This window comes from Hylobates moloch, unplaced genomic scaffold (assembly GCF_009828535.3).
Source record: "Hylobates moloch isolate HMO894 unplaced genomic scaffold, HMol_V3 SCAFFOLD_8, whole genome shotgun sequence".
In the NCBI taxonomy this organism is placed as follows: Eukaryota; Metazoa; Chordata; class Mammalia; order Primates; family Hylobatidae; genus Hylobates; species Hylobates moloch.
This window is the reverse complement of record NW_026652283.1, coordinates 54,910,792-54,932,749: the sequence shown is the minus strand read 5'-3', so window position 1 is coordinate 54,932,749 and position 21,958 is coordinate 54,910,792. Positions and strand designations below refer to the sequence as shown.

General features: G+C 35.7%; 1 protein-coding gene across 5 annotated transcripts in view; it reads left to right on the top strand.

The window, feature by feature from the left end:
* Positions 1-21,958, top strand: part of RALGPS2 (Ral GEF with PH domain and SH3 binding motif 2) — a 224,168-nt gene that overhangs the window by 175,109 nt on the left and 27,101 nt on the right. For 3 of the 5 annotated variants that reach the window (XM_058441904.1, XM_032160893.2, XM_058441905.1), the window contains 6 exons: positions 2,042-2,109; positions 3,647-3,782; positions 4,536-4,687; positions 8,233-8,287; positions 12,480-12,585; positions 15,303-15,395. In XM_058441904.1, the coding sequence (XP_058297887.1) occupies positions 2,042-2,109; positions 3,647-3,782; positions 4,536-4,687; positions 8,233-8,287; positions 12,480-12,585; positions 15,303-15,395 (610 nt within the window). Of the gene's footprint in view, positions 1-1,712; positions 1,926-2,041; positions 2,110-3,646; positions 3,783-4,535; positions 4,688-8,232; positions 8,288-10,796; positions 10,875-12,479; positions 12,586-15,302; positions 15,396-21,958 lie in introns of those variants that run through there. The other 2 variants (XM_032160889.2, XR_009214375.1) reach the window with 2 other exon arrangements.

Sequence of the window (21,958 nt, the reverse complement as noted above, 5' to 3'; positions counted from 1 at the left end):
GCACTATTCACAATAGCAAAGACTTGGAACCAACCCAAATGTCCAACAACGATAGACTGGATTAAGAAAATGTGGCACATATACACCATGGAATACTATGCAGCCATAAAAAATGATGAGTTCATGTCCTTTGTAGGGACATGGATGAAACTGGAAACCATCATTCTCAGTAAACTATCGCAAGGACAAAAAACCAAACACCGCATGTTCTCACTCATAGGTGGGAATTGAACAATGAGAACTCATGGACACAGGAAGGGGAACATCACACTCCGGGGACTGTTGTGGGGTTGGGGGAGGGGGGAGGGACAGCATTAGGAGATATACCTAATGCTAAATGACGAGTTAATGGGTGCAGGAAATCAACATGGCACATGGATACATATGTAACAAACCTGCACATTGTGCACATCTACCCTAAAACCTAACGTATAATAAAAAAAAAAAAAAGAAAAAAATGCCTTTTATGATGAAAAATTTGTAAATAGAAATGGCATGTCACTTACAAAAGGCCTGTTTTGGGCAACTTCATCTACATAGGCAGCCAGTATAGATATTACAAATTACATGTCTTTTGATCAGGATGAAAATTTTTCTGGGTGATTTTATTTTAATACTGAGCATATCTGTTCTTAATGAATCAGCATCTCTATTATTATGTGGTGCTTTGACGATGTTGTAAGCAGCTGGCACTCAGACTAGCCTTCACTGTTTTTTAAAGATGCCTCTGCTTTTTATATTGCTGTCAGTTTCTAGCTGCTATCAGTAGCAATGTGATTCACCCAATAAGCTCTCTTTCTGTTCCTTTCTATTTTGGTGCCATTGGGAAATGTTAGTTATTTCATTTACTACTTTTCTTTCATCCACTAGACTGTAAGCTTCAGACGGACAGGAATACCGTGTCTGCCGTAATCTCTGTTATATTCCAGTTCTGAGCACAGTGCCCAACACAAGTGTTCAGTAAATATTTGTCCCATGAATGAATGCAGTATAGTTTGTAGCCTAAATAGTTAAACATCTTCATAAGAAGAAAAAGAGTCTGGTTAATCATTTATCTATTCAATATATGCATTTTATATTATCAAATAACTGGAATATAATTAATAACCTACAGTAGATTTATCATTATAAATGCCACTTGTATTGTTCAGTTACTTTTAAAATTTTAGTAGAATACTAAACAGTTTTTATTAAATTTCAGACAGACTCAGCAATATTAGGCTTCATGTATCACACCAAAGCATTTTCTGCAACTACTTTAGTGTCCTATTTTCTGAAATAGCTTCCACTGATAAAAATCATAATCTCTTTCACTGTGAAACTCAGAACTGGATATATTATCCTAAATGGAACTTAATTACCATATAATAAACTCTGACTTAGGACAGGGACTCACTAGGAATTTTGCAAACAAAGTTTTTATTTGTATAGATCTTTCTGCTGAAGAGTTCTGTCAGCTGGTTTGTTAGATGGTTTGTTTTAAATAAGGTGTTTTTAGAAATAATTTGCATAATATATTTAATAATATATATGAAAGTTTCTGAATTTAAATGTAAAGTATCAGTGTAAGCTCTAAGTTGAATCACCATTTAGTCATTCATCAAATATCTTTAAATGTGTTCCATGGTTTGGCAACTTTGGGGTAATTGGGGAGATTTTTGTGTTTTTAAATACAACTTTTTAATGTATTTTCCCTTCCTAATATTTCCTAGAATAACCATAAGATCAGCTTTGTATGAAAGAGATAAGAGACTTAACATCTCAATTAAAAATTGCCCATGGCCAGGCTTGGTGGCTCATGCCTGTAATCCCAGCACTTTGGGAGGCCAAGATGGAAGGATCGCTTGAGCCCAGGAGTTTGAGGCTTAAGTGAGATTCCCTGTCTCTTAAAAAGAAGAAGATTGCTCTTGAAGAAAAATATATAGGTCAGATTATTTCATAAAAATGTTTTTAGTTTTTTCGTGAGAAAATACACAACTTTAATCTTATTTTGTCAAATGTTAATTAATCATTGTATGTATTTTGTCTTTTTAAAATTCAGGCTTTCATTAAAGATAGAACCAGGGACAAGCACCCCACGTTCTGCTGCTTCCAGAGAAGATTTAGTAGGTCAGTACATAGTTTTCTCTTGTTACCAAATCTAAATCAGATAACCTAATAAGATAGAATATACTCCAAAGTAAATAAAAACTTAGTACATCTTATACTACATGTAAAATTTATTTTGATATTAAAATCTGCCCTTTCTGGGTTTTTTGTTTTTTAATTTAAAAGTTGCTGGCCGGGCGGGGTGGCTCACACCTGTAATCCCAGCACTTTGGGAGGCCAAGGCAGGCGGATCACAAGGTCAGGAGATCAAGACCATCCTGGCTAACAGGGTGAAACCCCGTCTCTACTAAAAAAATAACAAAAAAATTAGCCGGGCATGGTAGCGGGCACCTATAGTCCCAGCTACTCAGGAGGCTGAGGCAGCAGAATGGCATGAACCCGGGAGGCGGAGCTTGCAATGAGCCGAGATCTGCACTCCAGCCTGGGCGACAGAGCAAGACTCCATCTCCAAAAAAAAAAAAATGTTGCTATAGTTTGTTAGTAGTGTACAAACAAATATGCTACCTAATCAAGGAAAATAGATAGATGCAACAGATGGAAAATAATGGATAAGTAGTTATGAATATTCATTTTTAATTAAGAATGCACTGTCCTAGGCAATGAAGGTTGATTACACTAGAAATTTCTGTGGTCTAATGGGAAAGTCTACTAATTTGAATAATTATAGAAGTCAATTTTAGTGACGTAATTTTTTCAAATGTTCACTTTAGTGCTGGACCAAGTATTAAAAATATAAAAAGCATAGTTCCGTACTTTACCTGTTACATTGTAATGGGGATATTATGCATATACCACAAATAATTTTTTAAAATACATAAAATTGTCATTATTTAAGAAATCCCTGGTAAGTACCTTTTTTAAAATTCCCAATATAGGCCTTTGCACTAAGTTTCATGTATATTCTAAAAATATTTGTTGGCTAATCTGATAAGATGTGAAGAAGTGAAGAAACAAACCATGACAATGTCTGTGGGGGAGAATATTCCAAGCAGAAAAAACATTGCAGTTTAAATTTCTTAAATTTGCTTTTCTTTTTATTCTTAAGGTGCTGTTTTGCACTTTTATAATATTCTTTTATTTATTCCCATAAGCCTGAACAGTGTCAGTATTGATTTAATTTCTAATTTGAGTGTTTGACCTACCCTACACATTCTTTATCTAAGAGGAAGTTGAAACTAGAAGTAAAGAGGTAATGTATAAAATTAAAAGAGCACTGAACCTAGGACTCAGAAGACCTGGATGTTTAGTCCAGATTTTGTCTGTAATGTGAAAGCTAGTCTCTTCTAATTCTGCTTCTTCCTACGTAAATGAAGAAAATATTTACACTGCCTCTACTTAGTATAAGATAAAAATCAGTGGATTTTGTATGGTTTGAGATTTTGTGTTTTAGGACTTAGAATATATTTCTCATCTTCAAGCCAATTAAATAGAACTAACATCAGTACCATCTCAAAATTTGAACCACATTTAGTATTTTATATCAAGGGATTGAAAAATAAAGTAATCATTTGAAAATCTCTTTAAATTTAACCCTTAGGTCCTGAAGTAGGAGCGTCTCCACAGAGTGGACGAAAAAGTGTGGCAGCTGAAGGAGCCTTGCTCCCACAGACACCGCCATCCCCTCGGAATCTGATTCCACATGGACATAGGAAGTGCCATAGCTTGGGTTATAAGTCAGCATTTTTAATTTTATCTTTCAAATTTTTAAGTCATTTGTAATTGGATTTATTGTCTATTAGTTCAGTAGAAAATGGTATCCTCGAATAGTTTTCTTTTTTCTTAATAGCCGTTTTCTGATTCAGTAAAATGCCTTGTTTGCCTAAAAGCTTTTATTTCTTACTTTACCTGAATTTGGAAATGGGATTTTGTCAACAATGCATTTATATTTGGGGGCGATAAATGAACATTACAGAGGGCCATCATAAATAAAATCAGGATAGCAATATACCTTTTTAAAAAAATTATAACCTTTATATCAAGACAGTCATTGTCTTAACCAAAATAAGTCAAAAATAACAGCTATAAAAATTATTTTATTTATTCCTAAATATAAAGAAAACTGACTTTTTGTTTAACTTCATTAGTTTTACAGTATTGTTTTTTCAAAATGGGGGTACATGTTCACTTTTGCCATGATTTCTCTGGAAATTTAATAACTGTTCTCCAAAAGTGAATGTGGAAACAATTTTTTAAATGGACGCGAGGCTTAAAATGAAATTATTTTAAAGTATGCTCTAATTATATAGATAGATATGGCCAGGTTTCCTAAAACATTTTCCCTGAACTGTTCATTTGAGGCTTTTATGGTAAGATCTGAGTATGACAGTTAGGTAAATCTTTTATGTCCTAAATCTTTATATAAAGAGCAGTTTTTAAATTAGTAACAATAATAAAAGATACGAACTTTTTTTTCTCTTTGTTTCCAGTTTCATTCATAAAATGAACACAGCAGAATTTAAGAGTGCAACGTTTCCAAATGCAGGGCCAAGACATCTGTTAGATGATAGCGTCATGGAGCCCCATGCGCCATCTCGAGGCCAAGCTGAAAGTTCTACTCTTTCTAGTGGAATATCAATAGGTGAGAAATACTTCTCTGAGAGGGTTGCAATTTAACATTAAATAAAAATGTTAATAAAACTTGGCTGGAAAAAAACCCCACCACACATAGAGAAAATTTGGTTAAAAAAAACAAAGTAGCAGTTAAATACAGGATGAAGTTAATAATTTGTGATGGTTTTCAAAGTGCTTGCTGTTTTTAACTCCAGAAGGGGAAGCATTTGAAGAAGGTGGAAAAAGAACATAGGGGCTGGTTGAATTAGTTAACTGCATGTGATTTGGGTATGGGGAGGAGGAAGAGTGTGGAGTCAAGGATGACTTCAGGTTATTTGGGTTAAACAAATATAATAGTTAGATGATGATACTATTACCAAGGTAGAGAAGACAGAGTAATAATCTGTGGGCAGTGAAGTGTTTGTGAAGGGGGACTGAATTTGGGGAATCAGGTCTGTTTTGGACATGTTTAGTCCCTATGGAGATGTCAGGTAGGTTGTTGAATATATGAATCTGGAGCTCTGGGGTAAGGTCAGATCTGAAGATATACGAGAGGTAACATACTTATAAGCCATGATTGGTTGAGAGGACCTAAAGAGAGAGTGTACATAAATAAAAAATTCTCACATTTAGAAATCTGATTATTTTTTAAAAGAAGGATGAGTCATCAAAGGAAACTAAAAAGGAGAGATCAATGAAGTAGGGGGAAAAAAACAAAAGCCCAGTAGATGAAGTATCTCAAGGAGGAGGAAAGTACTGAATATGTGAATATCAAATGCCAAAAAAGAGAGCTAAGATGAGAATGGGGAATTGACTGGGGGATTTGGCAAGATAAAAGTCATTGGTGACCTTGATAAGAGTTGCTTCATGGAAGTGTCAGGGCATGGCCTAGATTGGAGTAGATTTGAAAATGAGAGGTGAGGAAACAGCTACTGTGAAGGAGAGCAGAAAATAGGGACCATATTAGAAAGGGATGTGAGATTAAGAGAGGGATTTGTTTGTTTTTACTTCCTAAACTTTTAATTTTTGAGTCTTCTAGGTGAGCATTATTTCTTTTTACAATTAGAAATTATTCATATAGGCTGGGCAGTGTGGCTCACACCTGTAATCCCAGCACTTTGGGAGGCCCAGATGGGCAGATCTGTTGAGGTCAGGAGTTCAAAATGAGCCTGACCAACATGGCAAAACCCCATCTCTACTAAAAATACAAAAATTAGCAGGGCGTGATGGTGCATGCCTGTAATCCCAGCTACTTAGGAGGCTGAGGCATAGGAATCATTTGAACCCAGGAAGCAGAGGTTGCAGCGAGCCATGTTCGCAGCACTGCACCTACCCTGCCTGGATCACAGAGCGAGATTCTGTCTCAAAATAAATAAATAAATAAATTATTCATACAATAGCTACTTTTATTTTTAAAAAGAAATAAAGGAGGAATATGTCTTCATCTATGATTAACTACCAGATTGTTCAAGGGCTAAGCCTATTGTTACTAATATCTTAGTCAATATTGGTCAACAGCCAGTAGAAAGAGATGCAAAAGAAGATTGATTTTCTGGAACATACTGACTTTTCTTAGCCCTTCAGAGTTAAAATTAAATTATTTCAGAGCTCTCCATTACCATTCAGTAGTTGTTTATTCTGCTAGTCCCCTTTTTATATAAAAATGCAAGTGATTAAATGATAAAATTTTTTAAAAAGAAGGCAAGTTTGTCACCTGAAATACCTCTTATCAATGTTCTAAGTTGCCTATATGCAAATACTAATCTCGGTATGAAGAATAATTTTGCAAAGGAAAGAACTTTTTTTCAGTCAAAAATTTTCTACACGTATGGAATTTGGCGTGCCACTTAAAGCAAAAAGTAATTTTTAAAATTACAGCGCTCAAGTATATAATATTTTACTCTTTCTCATAAGTGTTATAATGAGAACTATTCTGTAGTTTATAGCTTTTACTTTTCATGGATGTCCTTTTGGCTACCGCAAGATTATTATTTAGTTATTTTATTGAGTTACAGTTAGTGTCTCAGTGTGGAGACTTTTGTCTTTTAGAGCAGATTTTTGCATTTGTGTTTATTTTTTAATTATTCTAAGGCTAAGTAAGTAAACAGTAAAAGATCATGGCATCCTAGTTTGTAAATTAAGAACATTACACATAGGCATTTACCTTCGAGGATTTTTGTTTTAAAGCTTTAGCAATATGAAAAAAAGAACAAGTCTATTACCATAAGATGATAGGTGTTAATATACACAGACGAGTTTTTTTCCTTAGCTTTAACTTTTACATGTAATATTAATCTACAGTGAAGGCTTTGAAAATACTGTGGGAAAATTAACCAGTGCTTAGAACAATGGCCTCAAACATTTTCTAATGTGGTATCTATCCTAGATAATCTTGAGTAGTCTCACCTAGCTAACTCAGAGAAGCATATTCACTCTGAGCTTCATGCTTACATTTTCTACAAATAAGTTATCCTAATTATGCTTAAATTTTCAGTCTTTTCCACATAGTACCACAAATCAAAAGATAACATAGATAATATGTAAGATCCCACCACCACCACGGGTTAACTCTGGTTCTTCTTTTGAACCATGCAATACAGAAAATTATTTCAATGATTGTTATCTCAGTTTATCCAAGGATGGTACATAACTAGTGCCATTGCAAACCCATAGAAGGGTATTAATCCATCATCTCTAAGAGAGACGAGTCTAATGGATACCTTACAGCATCCATTACAGGTATCTGATGGATACCTTACAGCGTTAGAGTTTGAGTCTCTCAGAGTCCTGCTTGTAAAGGAGAGTTTGAGTCTCTCTTCTTAGAGCCCTGTCTGATAGACAATTTAACTTGAACTGTTAGTCATCCTAATTTTTTTGAGAGCCAGAATTACCTTTAAAGTAACATTTAAGTCAACTAAGCTGTTTTGGACTCTCTAAATTCATTCCCCAAAGTTTTTTTGTTGGTTTTTTTTCCCCCTAGCTAATTGTAAACATTCTGTTTGAAGACCATTTTATTTTAACTGATCTTTTGGCCAAAGAGAAAATTGTTGCATTTTTATAGCACCGGTTTTTAGTTTTTTAAATTTAGAGATTCCATCCTCTTTAACTTTGTCTCTAGAGACAAATAATTGGATTTCATTAGGCTTTTTATACTTAGAGTAGTAATGGACTTTAATACAAAGAGAAAGAAGTATGCCATGAATCTCCAAGGATTTTATAATTATATTGGTCCTAAATTATGACAAACCTAATAAGAAATTTTGTGTTATTTTATGTTCTCTAATGGTAGGAAAAATTGTTTATTGACATAATGAATTTCAGCTACAAATAGGCAAGCAAAAATGTTTTATGCTATTTTGTTATTTTAGGTTGTCGTGTCAACTGTATTCCAATATATTGCAAAATAAACCTAATAGCAGTAATATTAGAATAAAGAATTAATATATGGATATGTTCATCTGCAATGTGATTGTCATTTTATGAGCATAGTTAATTAATTTATTTTTAAATTGTGAAATGCAAACTAGAGAGGTAATTCTGATGTTTAAAAAGTAGAATAACTTTTCATTTTAGGTAGCAGCGATGGTTCTGAACTAAGTGAAGAGACCTCATGGCCTGCTTTTGAAAGGTAAAATAAATTGTCCATTTGAACTACTTTGAATTTATTTTGTCTGGGTTAAATAATGTAATACAAATTTTAAGAGATAATATTTACTACATATCCCTAAGCGATAAGTTTTCTACTGGTAAAAGAAATTAGAAGTTGATATTTAAGTTTGGGTATGTAAGTAATGGGAATGAATGATAATCTTATCTCTAAATGTTTATTTGGTGGCATGACACATGTATTTGAATTTTAATACATTTACATTTATAACTTAAAAATAATAACCGATCATCGACAAGTAACCTACTTACATATTCAAAAAATTATTTCTTAAGTTCTGGTTCATTTAAGTAATTTTAAGGCATTTAGTGGAGTGGTCAACTTTATTCTCTGCTGCTTTGTCAAGGACAAAATGATTTAATAAATTTTAAATTATACAAGTAAAGCAAGTTAAGATTAGAATTTAAATTGTCATAAACTCAAAACTTTCAGAGTACACTTTTATACTGAAATACTCTAAGTTGTGCTCCCTTCTCCTTCCTTTGTTGCTTTAAGCTGTTAAAGCTGTCATCTGCCTATAGCAAATATCATGCTATATTGAGGTCTAAGTACATATAAGATCTGAAGAATGTGACCAAACAATGCAAATAATTATTTATTAAATGTCCATTAGGATTCTTATGTTTTCACTGACCATTTCAGTTCTGCCATTTCAGACTCATAAGGTATTTGGCTCTTGACCAAAATAATTGCTCTCTTTTTGTATGAACTAAGTAACTAAATTTCTAAAAATGCCTATATTCATTACTCAAGAGGGTCGTTTAGATTGAATGTTAAATGTCATATTAATACTGAAGTTGAAAATGTTCAATTGCCTCACTCCTTATCAGTCACAATTTTAGAAAACAATTTTAAATTAAACTTTATTTGAAATCATAAATTTCATGCTGTTTAACTGGAAAAATAGATCCTTATTTTTTATGTGACTTCATAAAGATTTCTCACTATTATGTGATTAAGATTTTGTTTATAAGTTCTGCATTGCAAAGTACTTTTGATCCTTTCTACTCTAATTATCAGTGTTCCCAACTTTTGTTCTCTTTGTTTTGCGGGATAATAATAAGTAAAAACAAATTATTTTTATTTATTTTTGTATTATTTTTCTTCCAACCTTTACTTCTGATCTGTTCATTTGGGTTTGCCTGAAATGTGAAAAACACAAGAATTGCCTTTAACATGTTGTCTGAATTTGTTCAAATTGTCTTTCCCTCTAGAAAGAATGTAAAACCATCAGAAGTTGATTATAGAGTGTATTGTAATCTTTATATTTAAAAAATATTGGTTACAAAAAATATAACTAAATTGTTTTTTAGATTGCTTGACTTATGAGTAACCAGAATGGTGGTGTGTTAAATAATCTGTTCTCATCCCAGCAGGTTATTTATGAAGACAGTATTTAATGACGTTGCCTTCATGTCTCAAAACAGTTTTTTTCCTTTATAACAGGTGTTTTGCTTTGCAGACATTTGTGGCTAAAAAAATCTACTTTTCTTATGCCAAGTTTAAATTAGTGGGCTCTTGGAACATTTTTAGAACAGTGAAATGAATGCTGCCCAGCAAGATTCAGACATGAAATAATAGAAAGTGAATAAAGAACTAGGATATAAAGTACTACTCATGGATAGTGAACTTGAAAAATGTACTCTGAATGTTAACATACCATTTTGTTATTTTCTAGACAGACATCAAATACATTGTTGTCTTATTTTCTAGACAGACGTCAAATACATTGTTTAAGTTGCTAAAATAATACTTTTTCTTTAAAACATCATTTATCAACAGTGCTACTTTCAGATTTTCCTAGGCAAAGAAGTATCAGTATTTTTATGTGTCTGTTTTTATTTTTTTGTTTTTAACTATTATGTGCCATTTTGGATAAGTATTAACTCATCATTTTTATCATTTATTGGCTTTGTCAGTTAATGTAGGAATAATATAAGGCCTATATTACTCATTCATTTCTTTTATTTACTATAAAGGATAAAGAGGAAAATAAAGTTTTCCTCGTGAGTTTCATGTTTACGAGCCACATTGCTTTTAGGTGTCTTCATAGGGACATATAATAAAAATGAATTACTTATATAAATCCGGGCATCATATTTAAACTGGAATCCAAGAAGTGGTATAGAAACATAAGAATTTTTGAAGTATTTTTCAGGTTTTTTTTTATTATTTGGCTATAAATGCTCTTTAATTCTTTTAGCAGATTTGTGAAAGTGAATGTATATATAAATATATGGTGTGTACTAAATACCTCTAAGTATTTCTAGAGTCAATAGTAGAAGAAAAAATTGTTTGAAATCTACGCTGCATGCTTTAAAAAAGAAAGAGGAACAATCACATACTACCCTTTTGTAAGATTTAGAAAGCTATATTACAAGAAGAAACTATTATACTGTTCTAGGTATTGATAATGACTGTGTGAATAAAAGTATATGTAATATATACAATTTATAATGGAATCCAACAGGAACAGATTATACCATTCTCTCGGCCCGGTGACAAGAGTGGCACGAAATGGCTATCGAAGTCACATGAAGGCCAGCAGGTACAATTCCCCTGCATTCAGGGGTCACAGAACTCCCTTACGGTGTTGGTGATTGGCTTACATGGGTGTGGTCTGACATTATTTCTCTTTTTTCTCAACTAATTGATTTAAAAACTAAACAAATTACCCAGAAAAACTTTCTTTCCAAGATCTAATGTGAAGATAAATTTCAACTGTTCTTTCTGATCCACAGAGCTAATTGCTAAAACTTGCATCTTAATGTTATATATTTTAAAATGCTTCCAAATTGGTAGCCTTTAAACTGCACAGGTCTTTCTAATGCTGATAGTTTTTGAATGAACAATATAAAAATCTGCTTGTTTATTCATAAGTTGTAATCAAAGCATTTACTTTGCTAATAAATTTATATTTGATTTGTCTTTTTAAAAAGTTTTTCAGATAAACTACAGGTCCTGAATGTAGACGAGTCTATTTCATAAAATAATCATTTGTATATTTAAATTCATATTCGTTCAGTTGTTTGTCTAGTTAAACCAGGTCTCTTTTGGACCGTTATTAGCTGTGGAGGCAGATAAGGGTGGTGTATTGATTGGGAACGTGGGGTTTAGTGGTGATGGGTAATCAATTCATAATACAACAAAATACCAAACTTCAGAAGCAAACTTTACATCAGTTTGATGGTGTCTAATCTCTCTGCATATATCTCCCTGAATATAAATAACTCTAGCATGGAATTTCTACTGGTTTATAGGTTCTTAAGTCACTCTGAAGACACCTAAATAATCACAAAGGAATAAACTGGCAAACTTTAGTTTTCATTGCTCTTATAGGAATTCTGCAGCTCATGTCAAGTCACCAGTGACATTTTTATCAGCATGTATGTTTAATTGGCTCATGTAGAAATCATTAATCATTGTATTAAACATAGGACCTTAAATCAATGAGGGAAAGATATTAAAGTGTTGGTCATTTTGTGATTTTTTTTTTAAAGATAACATGAAAAGGAAATCTTGAGTTTCGGGTTTTTTCCTTTCGTGGAGAGCTATTAGGCCATAATCACTTATCCATTGACACCATTTAAATGTTATTAAAATGTATTACAGAAAACTAGTTTTTAAAATATTTTATTATTGACTTTATTACTTCTTTCTGCTATTTTAGAATTAAATTAAGCATGTTTTCTTTTTTTCTTTTTGAGCTTGTATTTTTATTTTCAGTTTTATATATACTTAAATACTTTTAACAAATAGAATCCTCATTTTTCCTACCAGGACTTAAAGTTTCTATGGGGAAAATAAGGTTGCAACAGTGATGCAGTGTGGCATGTTAAGAAGAAGAAAACAAATCTTAAATTTTTAATTTAATATTTACTAAAGTGAATTACTGCATTCTTTTTAAATTATACTTGTTCAAATATGTAATAAAGTGTGTTTTTTAACCATCTGCTGACTTTAATAACTTTCTAATCAACTTTTTGTGACAGCTTATAAATTTCAAGATTAATAAACCTTTAAAATTGTCAGTGTCTTCTCAGCTCTGAATAAAGTAACAGTTTTAAAATTAAGAATAATTACATTTTATTTAAGTACCTACTTGACTATTATAGACAAAAGCTCTTATGTGTTCTTTTCTTCGTTATTATAGTTCTGCAGAATCAGAAGATTTGGCAGTACATTTATATCCAGGAGCTGTTACTATTCAAGGTGTTCTCAGGAGAAAAACTTTGTTAAAAGAAGGCAAAAAGCCTACAGTAAGATTTCATCATATTATATTTTAATACACCTCTAAAAATATGCAAATGCATAAGACTCTGTAAAAGTACTAAAACAATTACAACCTGATTATAGTAGACTTGAAATAATATTAAATAAGGTCCTCCCCCCTTATCCTTGGGCCATCCAGTCCAAGACCCCCCGGAGATGACTGAAACCTCAGATAGTACCAAACCAAATTATCATCATTTGGAACATGTTTCTGTTCATGTCTTCCATCCACAAATATAATACCTTTTCTATATTAACTAAGCACTTAACCCCACACAGTAGCCGTAACTTTTGCAGTTTGCGTTGCAATAGCAAAACTAGCATGAATTTCATTTTCCTTCTTCACAATTTCACAGATAGAAAATCTGTTCTTACCATGGATCTTAGCAACCTTAGCGTCTAATTTTTCTTTTCTTAACCCAAGAACTTTTCTTTTCACTTAAGGAAGCAGTGGGGAGTGGGGCACAAGGGTAGCACGTATAGTGTGGAGACGCTGGACAAAGAAAGGGATGATTATGTCCACAGAAGCACAGAGCAGAACTGTGTGAGATTTTATCATGTTACTCAGAACAACACGTGATTTTAAAACCTGTGAATTGTTTATTTCTCAAATTTTCCAATAAATATTTTTAGACTATGGTTGTCTGTGGGTAACTGAAACCACAGATAAGAGGGAAAATATTGTACACATTTGTTTCACCATGTTTTCTTAAAGTGTTATGTGTGCCATATAGATTTCTGTTAAATCATGTGTTAAGGGTGCTTAAATCCTGTACTTTTTTTTTACCCCATTATAGTTCTTATACAAAATTATTTCTTAGAGAACCCTGAAAGTGTATCATGAAGAAGTATTTTAGTATTAAGTTTAGGTAAAATAGAAAATAAAGAGTAACAACCCTAAAAAATGGAATTTGATTGTGTTTTATCACTTTATTTAAATTCCTATAATACAGTTTTGTTTTCTACATAACATAGAACCCAAATATTAAATGCTTTCCAAACCATAACTATATTGGGGGGAAAAAAAAGGAAAATTGGTGGAACAAAGCTCTTAATATGTATCAAAGAAGTTTCTTCTTCCTCAACACCAGCATAGTAGTTTGACTACTAAGGAACAATTTTTTTCCCTTTCTCAAATTTGAAATACAAAACCTTTGTTATATATTCACACTTAAAGCTTTTGAAGATATGGGGGCTTCATATAAGTAATCTTATTTTGTTGTTTATATCACAGTAAGCCAAAGGCACATACAAATCAAGAATCTCTTAGGCAGGCTAGTGAACTCAGAATTGCATGTCATTTGAAGCATTACCATACCTTTTGTGTGCTGGATGCTAGAAATAGAGCAGTGAACAAGGTGAGGCAAAGTGTCTTCCTCCTGGATTACATTTCAGTGAGGAGAAATAGAGAATAAGGCTTTAAAATAAGGTCATAGGATACAGAATGATGGGGCAAGGAGGGATGCCACTGTGGCAAAACATTTGAGCTGAGATCTGAATGAGGAAGGTGAGTTAACTGTGTGAATATCTAGAGTTCAGGAGACAAGAAGGCTTGTGTAGTTTACGCCTTGAAATTGGGGAAGGTGGAGGAGATCAGGTAAGAGGCAAAAGCTGGAGTTGTTTGATGATAAATTAAACATGAAGTATAAGAGAAAGAGTGAAAACAAAGATAACTTCTAGGTTTGGGGACTGAGGTGGGTGTATGTTGGGGACATTTATTGGAATGGGGGGCAGGTCAGTCTTGGCCAAGTTCAGTTTGATATGCTTATTAAACATACAAGTGGAGGTGTCATTGTGGCTGTTGAAAAAGTATGGATCATGAGGTCAACAGAGAGGTGGCAGGGAGAGAGATTTGGGAGTCATTAGCATACAGATAGATAGTATTTGAAATATGGAACTGGATGATAGATTATCTAAAAAGAAAGTATAGCTAGAGAAGAAAACAAGGTTGGAGATGGGGCTCTGTAGCATTAAAGGTCTCCCACAAAGAAGAGTATAAAGGAAAACTAGGGAACTGTTGTCCCAGAAGCCTAGCAGTTACAGTACTTCAAAAAGCAAAGAGTGGCCAGCTAGGTCAGATGCTGTTAAGAGGCTGGCTATGATAAGGACAGAGGCTTTGCTAAAATTACAATCATCAGTGACCTTGATGGCCCAAAAGCCAAATGAAGTGAGTTAAGTAGAAAATGGACAAAACAGAAGTAGAGGCAAGATTTAGAGACACCCTTGCAAGAAGTTATGCTGTGAAAAGGAGAAGAGAAATTGGTTGGTGTCTGGGGGGTGAGGAGATGGGTCAAGGGAGGGATTTTAAAGGTGGGAGTACTATTAAGGTTCATTTGTATAATGATGGTAGAGGGAGAGAGATTGAGAAGCAATGGAGTTAATTGCAAAAACAAACTTCCTTAAAAAGTGAGAGATAGTTGGAATCTAGGGCATAAAAAGAGAGTTGAGTTTGCCTTTAGATAGACTTGGGGTTAACTATTCTATTGTAGCTGGAAGAAAGACTGAGTACGTGGGTCTACAAACAGGTAGTTAGATGGAAGTGACAGGAGTATTTGAGATTAAGATTTCAGAAGTGATACAGCTCAACTCTGAGGTTAGGACTTTGGTTGAAGTGAAGTGGACTTGATCATTGGTGCTTAGAATGTAAAGAAACTAAGAAGCCAGGAGCATTGTAATAGTGTATTCCTGTGTTTGTCCTATCCAGGTAGCATCTTGGACAAAATATTGGGCAGCTTTGTGTGGGACACAGCTTTTTTACTATGCTGCCAAATCTCTAAAGGCTACAGAAAGAAAACATGTAAGTATTTGTTCTCTACATTTTTAACATGGTTTTCCAGACTGTTCATGGTTATAAAGAAAGCAGTCCTAATGGGATACCAAGGTTTTTTGGGTTTGCTGTTGTTTTTTCCTATCTTCTAGTCCAAAAGTTCTTACATGTATTTCTTTTTTAAATACCATTTTTCCATTGCAAATGTCAAAACTGCACATTACGCTTATCTATTTTGTCATCAAAGCTTTCTCAAATCTGGAGTTTCCTGTTCAATATTGTTCAAAACTATTGCCTTGGAGTTTCCTTTCTTAATCAGCAAAATGTGGAAATGTGGGACCAACATCTAAAGTTCTTTCCACCTCAATCTCTGGTTCAGTGATTCTTCCCAACAATGAAGAGGAGTGATCAATTACAACAGTTACTGCAGTCAGTTTCTTGTGCTTCATATTACTTAAAAGAAGCCTCTTTTTCACCCTGTAGAATTTTCCTATAAATCTTTTTTGCATGCTGTTTTGTTTTTACATACCAGTGATAGAATCTTTGAAAGGAAGAATGATTTCCTATGTTGCATTAATAAAATCTGAGAGGAATTTTATTTCTAAGTCACATGTTTTGGGGGAGAAAAATTAAGTGGTTTATCCGACTGAGGAAAGGTAAGCCAGTGAAGAAAAATTTAAGTCCTTTTTCTACTTAAAACTTAACCAAGAGGTGGGAGGGGGAGCCAAGATGGCCGAATAGGAACAGCTCCGGTCTCCAGCTCCCAGCCCGAGCGACACAGAAGACTGGTGATTTCTGCATTTCTGCTTGAGGTACCGGTTTCATCTCACTAGGGAGTGCCAAACAGTGGGTGCAGGACAGTCGGTGAAGCGCACTGTGCACGAGCCGAAGCAGGGCGAGGCACTGCCTCACTCGGGAAGCGCAAGGGGTCAGGGAGTTCCCTTTCCTAGTCAAAGAAAGGGGTAACAGACGGCACCTGGAAAATCGGGTCAGTCCCACCCTCATACTGCGCTTTCCCAACGGGCCTGGAAAACGGCACACTAGGAGATTGTATCCCACACCTGGCTCGGAGGGTCCTATGCCCACGGAGTCTCGCTGATTGCTAGCACAGCAGTCTGAGATCAAGCTGCAAGGCGGCAGCGAGGCTGGGGGAGGGGCGCCCGCCATTGCCCAGGCTTGCTTAGGTAAACAAAGCAGCCAGGAAGCTCGAACTGGGTGGAGCCCACCACAGCTCAAGGAGGCCTGTCTGCCTCTGTAGGCTCCACCTCTGGGGGCAGGGCACAGACAAACAAAAAGTCAGCAGGAATCTCCAGAGACTTAAATGTCCCTGTCTGACTGACAGCTTTGAAGAGAGTAGTGGTTCTCCCAGCACGCAGCTGGAGATCTGAGAACGGACAGACTGCCTCCTAAAGTGGGTCCCTCACCCCTGAGCAGCCTAACTGGGAGGCACCCCCCCAGAAGGGAAAGACTGACACCTCACTGGGCCAGGTACTCCTCTGAGACAAAACTTCCAGAGGAACTATCAGACAGCTGAATTGGTGGTCTCACGAAAATCCGCTGTTCTGCAGCCACCGCTGCTGACACCCAGCCAAACAGGGTCTGGAGTGGACCTCTAGTAAACTCCAACAGACCTGCAGCTGAGGGTCCTGTCTGGTAGAAGGAAAACTAACAAACAGAAAGGACATCCACACCAAAAAACCCATCTGTACATCACCATCATCAAAGCCCAAAAGTAGATAAAACCGCAAAGATGGGGAAAAAACAGAGCAGAAAAACTGGAAACTCTAAAAAGCAGAGCACCTCTCCTCCTCCAAAGGAACGCAGTTCCTCACCAGCAATGGAACAAAGCTGGATGGAGGATGACTTTGACAAGTCGAGAGAAGAAGGCTTCAGACGATCAAACTACTCTGAGCTACGGGAGGAAATTCAAAACAATAGCAAAGAAGTTAAAAACTTTGAAAAAAAATTAGAAGAATGGATAACTAGAATAACCAATGGAGAGAAGGGCTTAAAGGAGATGGAGGAGCTGAAACCCAAGTTTCGAGAACTACGTGAAGATTGCAGAAGCCTCAGTAGCAGATGCGATCAACTGGAAGAAAGGGTATCGCAGATGGAAGATGAAATGAATGAAATGAAGCGAGAAGGGAAGCCTAGAGAAAAAAGAATAAAAAGAAATGAACAAAGCCTCCAAGAAATTTGGGACTACGTGAAACGACCAAACCTACGTCTGATTGGTGTACCTGAAAATGACGGGGAGAATGGAACCAAGTTGGAAAACACTCTGCAAGATATTATCCAGGAGAACTTCCCCAATATAGCAAGGCAGGCCAACATTCAGATTCAGGAAATACAGAGAACGCCACAAAGATACTCCTCGAGAAGAGCAACTCCAAGACACATAATTGTCAGATTCACCAAAGTTGAAATGAAGGAAAAAATGTTAAGGGCAGCCAGAGAGAAAGGTCGGGTTACCCACAAAGGGAAGCCCATCAGGCTAACAGCTGATCTCTCGGCAGAAACTCTACAAGCCAGAAGAGAGTGGGGGCTGATATTCAACATTCTTAAAGAAAAGAATTTTCAACCCAGAATTTCCTATCCAGCCAAACTAAGCTTCATAAGTGAAGGAGAAATAAAATACTTTACAGACAAGCAAATGCTGAGTGATTTTGTCACCACCAGGCCTGCCCTAAAAGAGCTCCTGAAGGAAGCACTAAACATGGAAAGGAACAACCGGTACCAGCCACTGCAAAAACATGCCAAATTGTAAAGACCATCGAGGCTAGGAAGAAACTGCATCAACTAATGAGCAAAATAACCAACTAACATCATAATGACAGGATCAGATTCACACATAACAATATTAACGTTAAATGTAAATGGGCTAAATGCTCCAATTAAAAGACACAGACTGGCAAACTGGATAAGGAGTCAGGACCCATCAGTGTGCTGTATTCAGGAAACCCATCTCACATGCAGAGACACACATAGACTCAAAATAAAGGGATGGAGGAAGTTCTATCAAGCAAATGGAAAACAAAAAAAGGCAGGGGTTGCAATCCTAGTCTCTGACAAAATAGACTTTAAACCAACAAAGATCAAAAGAGACAAAGAAGGCCATTACATAATGGTAAAGGGATCAATTCAACAAGAAGAGCTAATTATCCTAAATATATATGCACCCAACACAGGAGCACCCAGATTCATAAAGCAAGTCCTGAGTGACCTACAAAGGGACTTAAACTCCCACACAATAATAATGGGAGATTTTAACACCCCACTGTCAACATTAGACAGATCAACGAGACAGAAAGTTAACAAGGATATCCAGGAATTGAACTCAGCTCTACATAAAGTGGACCTAATAGACATCTACAGAACTCTCCACCCCAAGTCAACAGAATATACATTTTTTTCAGCACCACACCACACCTATTCCAAAATTGACCACATAGTTGGAAGTAAAGCTCTCCTCAGCAAATGTAAAAGAACAGAAATTATAACAAACTGTCTCTCAGACCACAGTGCAATCAAACTAGAACTCAGGATTAAGAAACTCACTCAAAACCGCTCAACTACATGGAAACTGAACAACCTGCTCCTGAATGACTATTGGGTACATAATGAAATGAAGGCAGAAATAAAGATGTTCTTTGAAACCAACGAGAACAAAGACACAACCTACCAGAATCTCTGGGACACATTCAAAGCAGTGTGTAGAGGGAAATTTATAGCACTAAATGCCCACAAGAGAAAACAGGAAAGATCCAAAATTGACACCCTAACATCACAATTAAAAGAACTAGAAAAGCAAGAGCAAACACATTCAAAAGCTAGCAGAAGGCTAGAAATAACTAAGATCAGAGCAGAACTGAAGGAAATAGAGACACAAAAAACCCTTCAAAAAATTAATGAATCCAGGAGCTGGTTTTTTGAGAAGATCAACAAAATTGATAGACCGCTAGCAAGACTAATAAAGAAGAAAAGAGAGAAGAATCAAATAGATGCAATAAAAAATGAAAAAGGGGATATCACCACCGATCCCACAGAAATACAATCTACCATCAGAGAATACTACAAACACCTCTATGCAAATAAACTAGAAAATCTAGAACAAAGGGATAAATTCCTCGACAAATACACCCTCCCAAGACTAAATCAGGAATAAGTCAAATCTCTGAATAGACCAATAACAGGTTCTGAAATTGTGGCAATAATCAATAGCTTACCAACCAAAAAGAGTCCAGGACCTGATGGATTCACAGCTGAATTCTACCAGAGGTACAAGGAGGAACTGGTACCATTCCTTCTGAAACTATTCCAATCGATACAAAAAGAGGGAATCCTCCCTAACACATTTTATGAAGCCAGCATCGTCCTGATACCAAAGCCAGGCAGAGACACAACCAAAAAAGAGAATTTTAGACCAATATCCTTGATGAACATTGATGCAAAAATCCTCAATAAAATACTGGCAAACCGAATCCAGCAGCACATCAAAAAGCTTATACACCATGATCAAGTGGGCTTCATCCCTGGGATGCAAGGCTGGTTCAACATATGCAAATCAATAAATGTAATCCAGCATATAAACAGAACGAAAGACAAAAACCACATGATTATCTCAATAGATGCAGAAAAGGCTTTTGACAAAATTCAACAACCCTTCATGCTAAAAACTCTCAATAAATTAGGTATTGATGGGACGTATCTCAAAATAATAAGAGCTGTATACGACAAACCCACAGCCAATATCATACTGAATGGGCAAAAACTGGAAGCATTCCCTCTGAAAACTGGCACAAGACAGGGATGCCCTCTCTCACCGCTCCTATTCAACATAGTGCTGGAAGTTCTGGCCAGAGCAATCAGGCAGGAGAAGGAAATAAAGGGTATTCAATTAGGAAAAGAGGAAGTCAAACTGTCCCTGTTTGCAGATGACATGATTGTATATCTAGAAAATCCCATCGTCTCAGCCCAAAATCTCCTTAAGCTGATTAGCAACTTCAGCAAAGTCTCAGGATACAAAATCAATGTACAAAAATCACAAGCATTCTTGTACACCAATCACAGACAAACAGAGAGCCAAATCATGAGTGAACTCCCATTCACAATTGCTTCAAAGAGAATAAAATACCTAGGAATCCAACTTACAAGGGATGTGAAGGACCTCTTCAAGGAGAACTACAAACCACTGCTCAATGAAATCAAAGAGGATACAAACAAATGGAAGAACATTCCATGCTCATGGGTTGGAAGAATCAATATCGTGAAAATGGCCGTACTGCCCAAAGTAATTTATAGATTCAATGCCATCCCCATCAAGCTACCAATGACTTTCTTCACAGAATTGGAAAAAACTAAAGTTCATACGGAACCAAAAAAGAGCCCGCATTGCCAAGTCAATCCTAAGCCAAAAGAACAAAGCTGGAGGCATCACGCTACCTGACTTCAAACTATACTACAAGGCTACAGTAACCAAAACAGCATGGTACTGGTACCACAACAGAGATATAGATCAATGGAACAGAACAGAGCCCTCAGAAATGATGCCGCATATCTACAACTATTTGATTTTTGACAAACCTGACAAAAACAAGAAATGGGGAAAGGATTCCCTATTTAATAAATGGTGCTGGGAAAACTGGCTAGCCATATGTAGAAAGCTGAAACTGGATCCCTTCCTTACACCTTATACAAAAATTAATTCAAGATGGATTAAAGACTTACATGTTAGACCTAAAACCATTAAAATCCTACAAGAAAACCTAGGCAATACCATTCAGGCCATAGGCGTGGGCAAGGACTTCATGTCTAAAACACCAAAAGCAATGGCAACAAAAGCCAAAATCGACAAATGGGATCTCATTAAACTAAAGAGCTTCTGCACAGCAAAAGAAACTATCATCAGAGTGAACAGGCAACCTACAGAATGGGAGAAAATTTTTGCAACCTACTCATCTGACAAAGGGCTAATATCCAGAATCTACAATGAACTCAAACAAATTTACAAGAAAAAAACAAACAACCCCATCAAAAAGTGGGCAAAGGACATGAACAGACACTTCTCAAAAGAAGACATTTATGCAGCCAGAAAACACATGAAGAAATGCTCATCATCACTGGCCATCAGAGAAATGCAAATCAAAACCACAGTGAGATACCATCTCACACCAGTTAGAATGGCCATCATTAAAAAATCAGGAAACAACAGGTGCTGGAGAGGATGTGGAGAAATAGGAACACTTTTACACTGTTGGTGGGACTGTAAACTAGTTCAACCATTGTGGAAGTCAGTGTGGCGATTCCTCAGGGATCTCGAACTAGAAATACCATTTGACCCAGCCATCCCATTACTGGGTATATACCCAAAGGACTATAAATCATGCTGCTATAAAGACACATGCACACGTATGTTTATTGCGGCACTATTCACAATAGCAAAGACTTGGAACCAACCCAAATGTCCAACAACAATAGACTGGATTAAGAAAATGTGGCACATATACACCATGGAATACTATGCAGCCATAAAAAATGATGAGTTCATGTCCTTTGTAGGGACATGGATGAAACTGGAAACCATCATTCTCAGT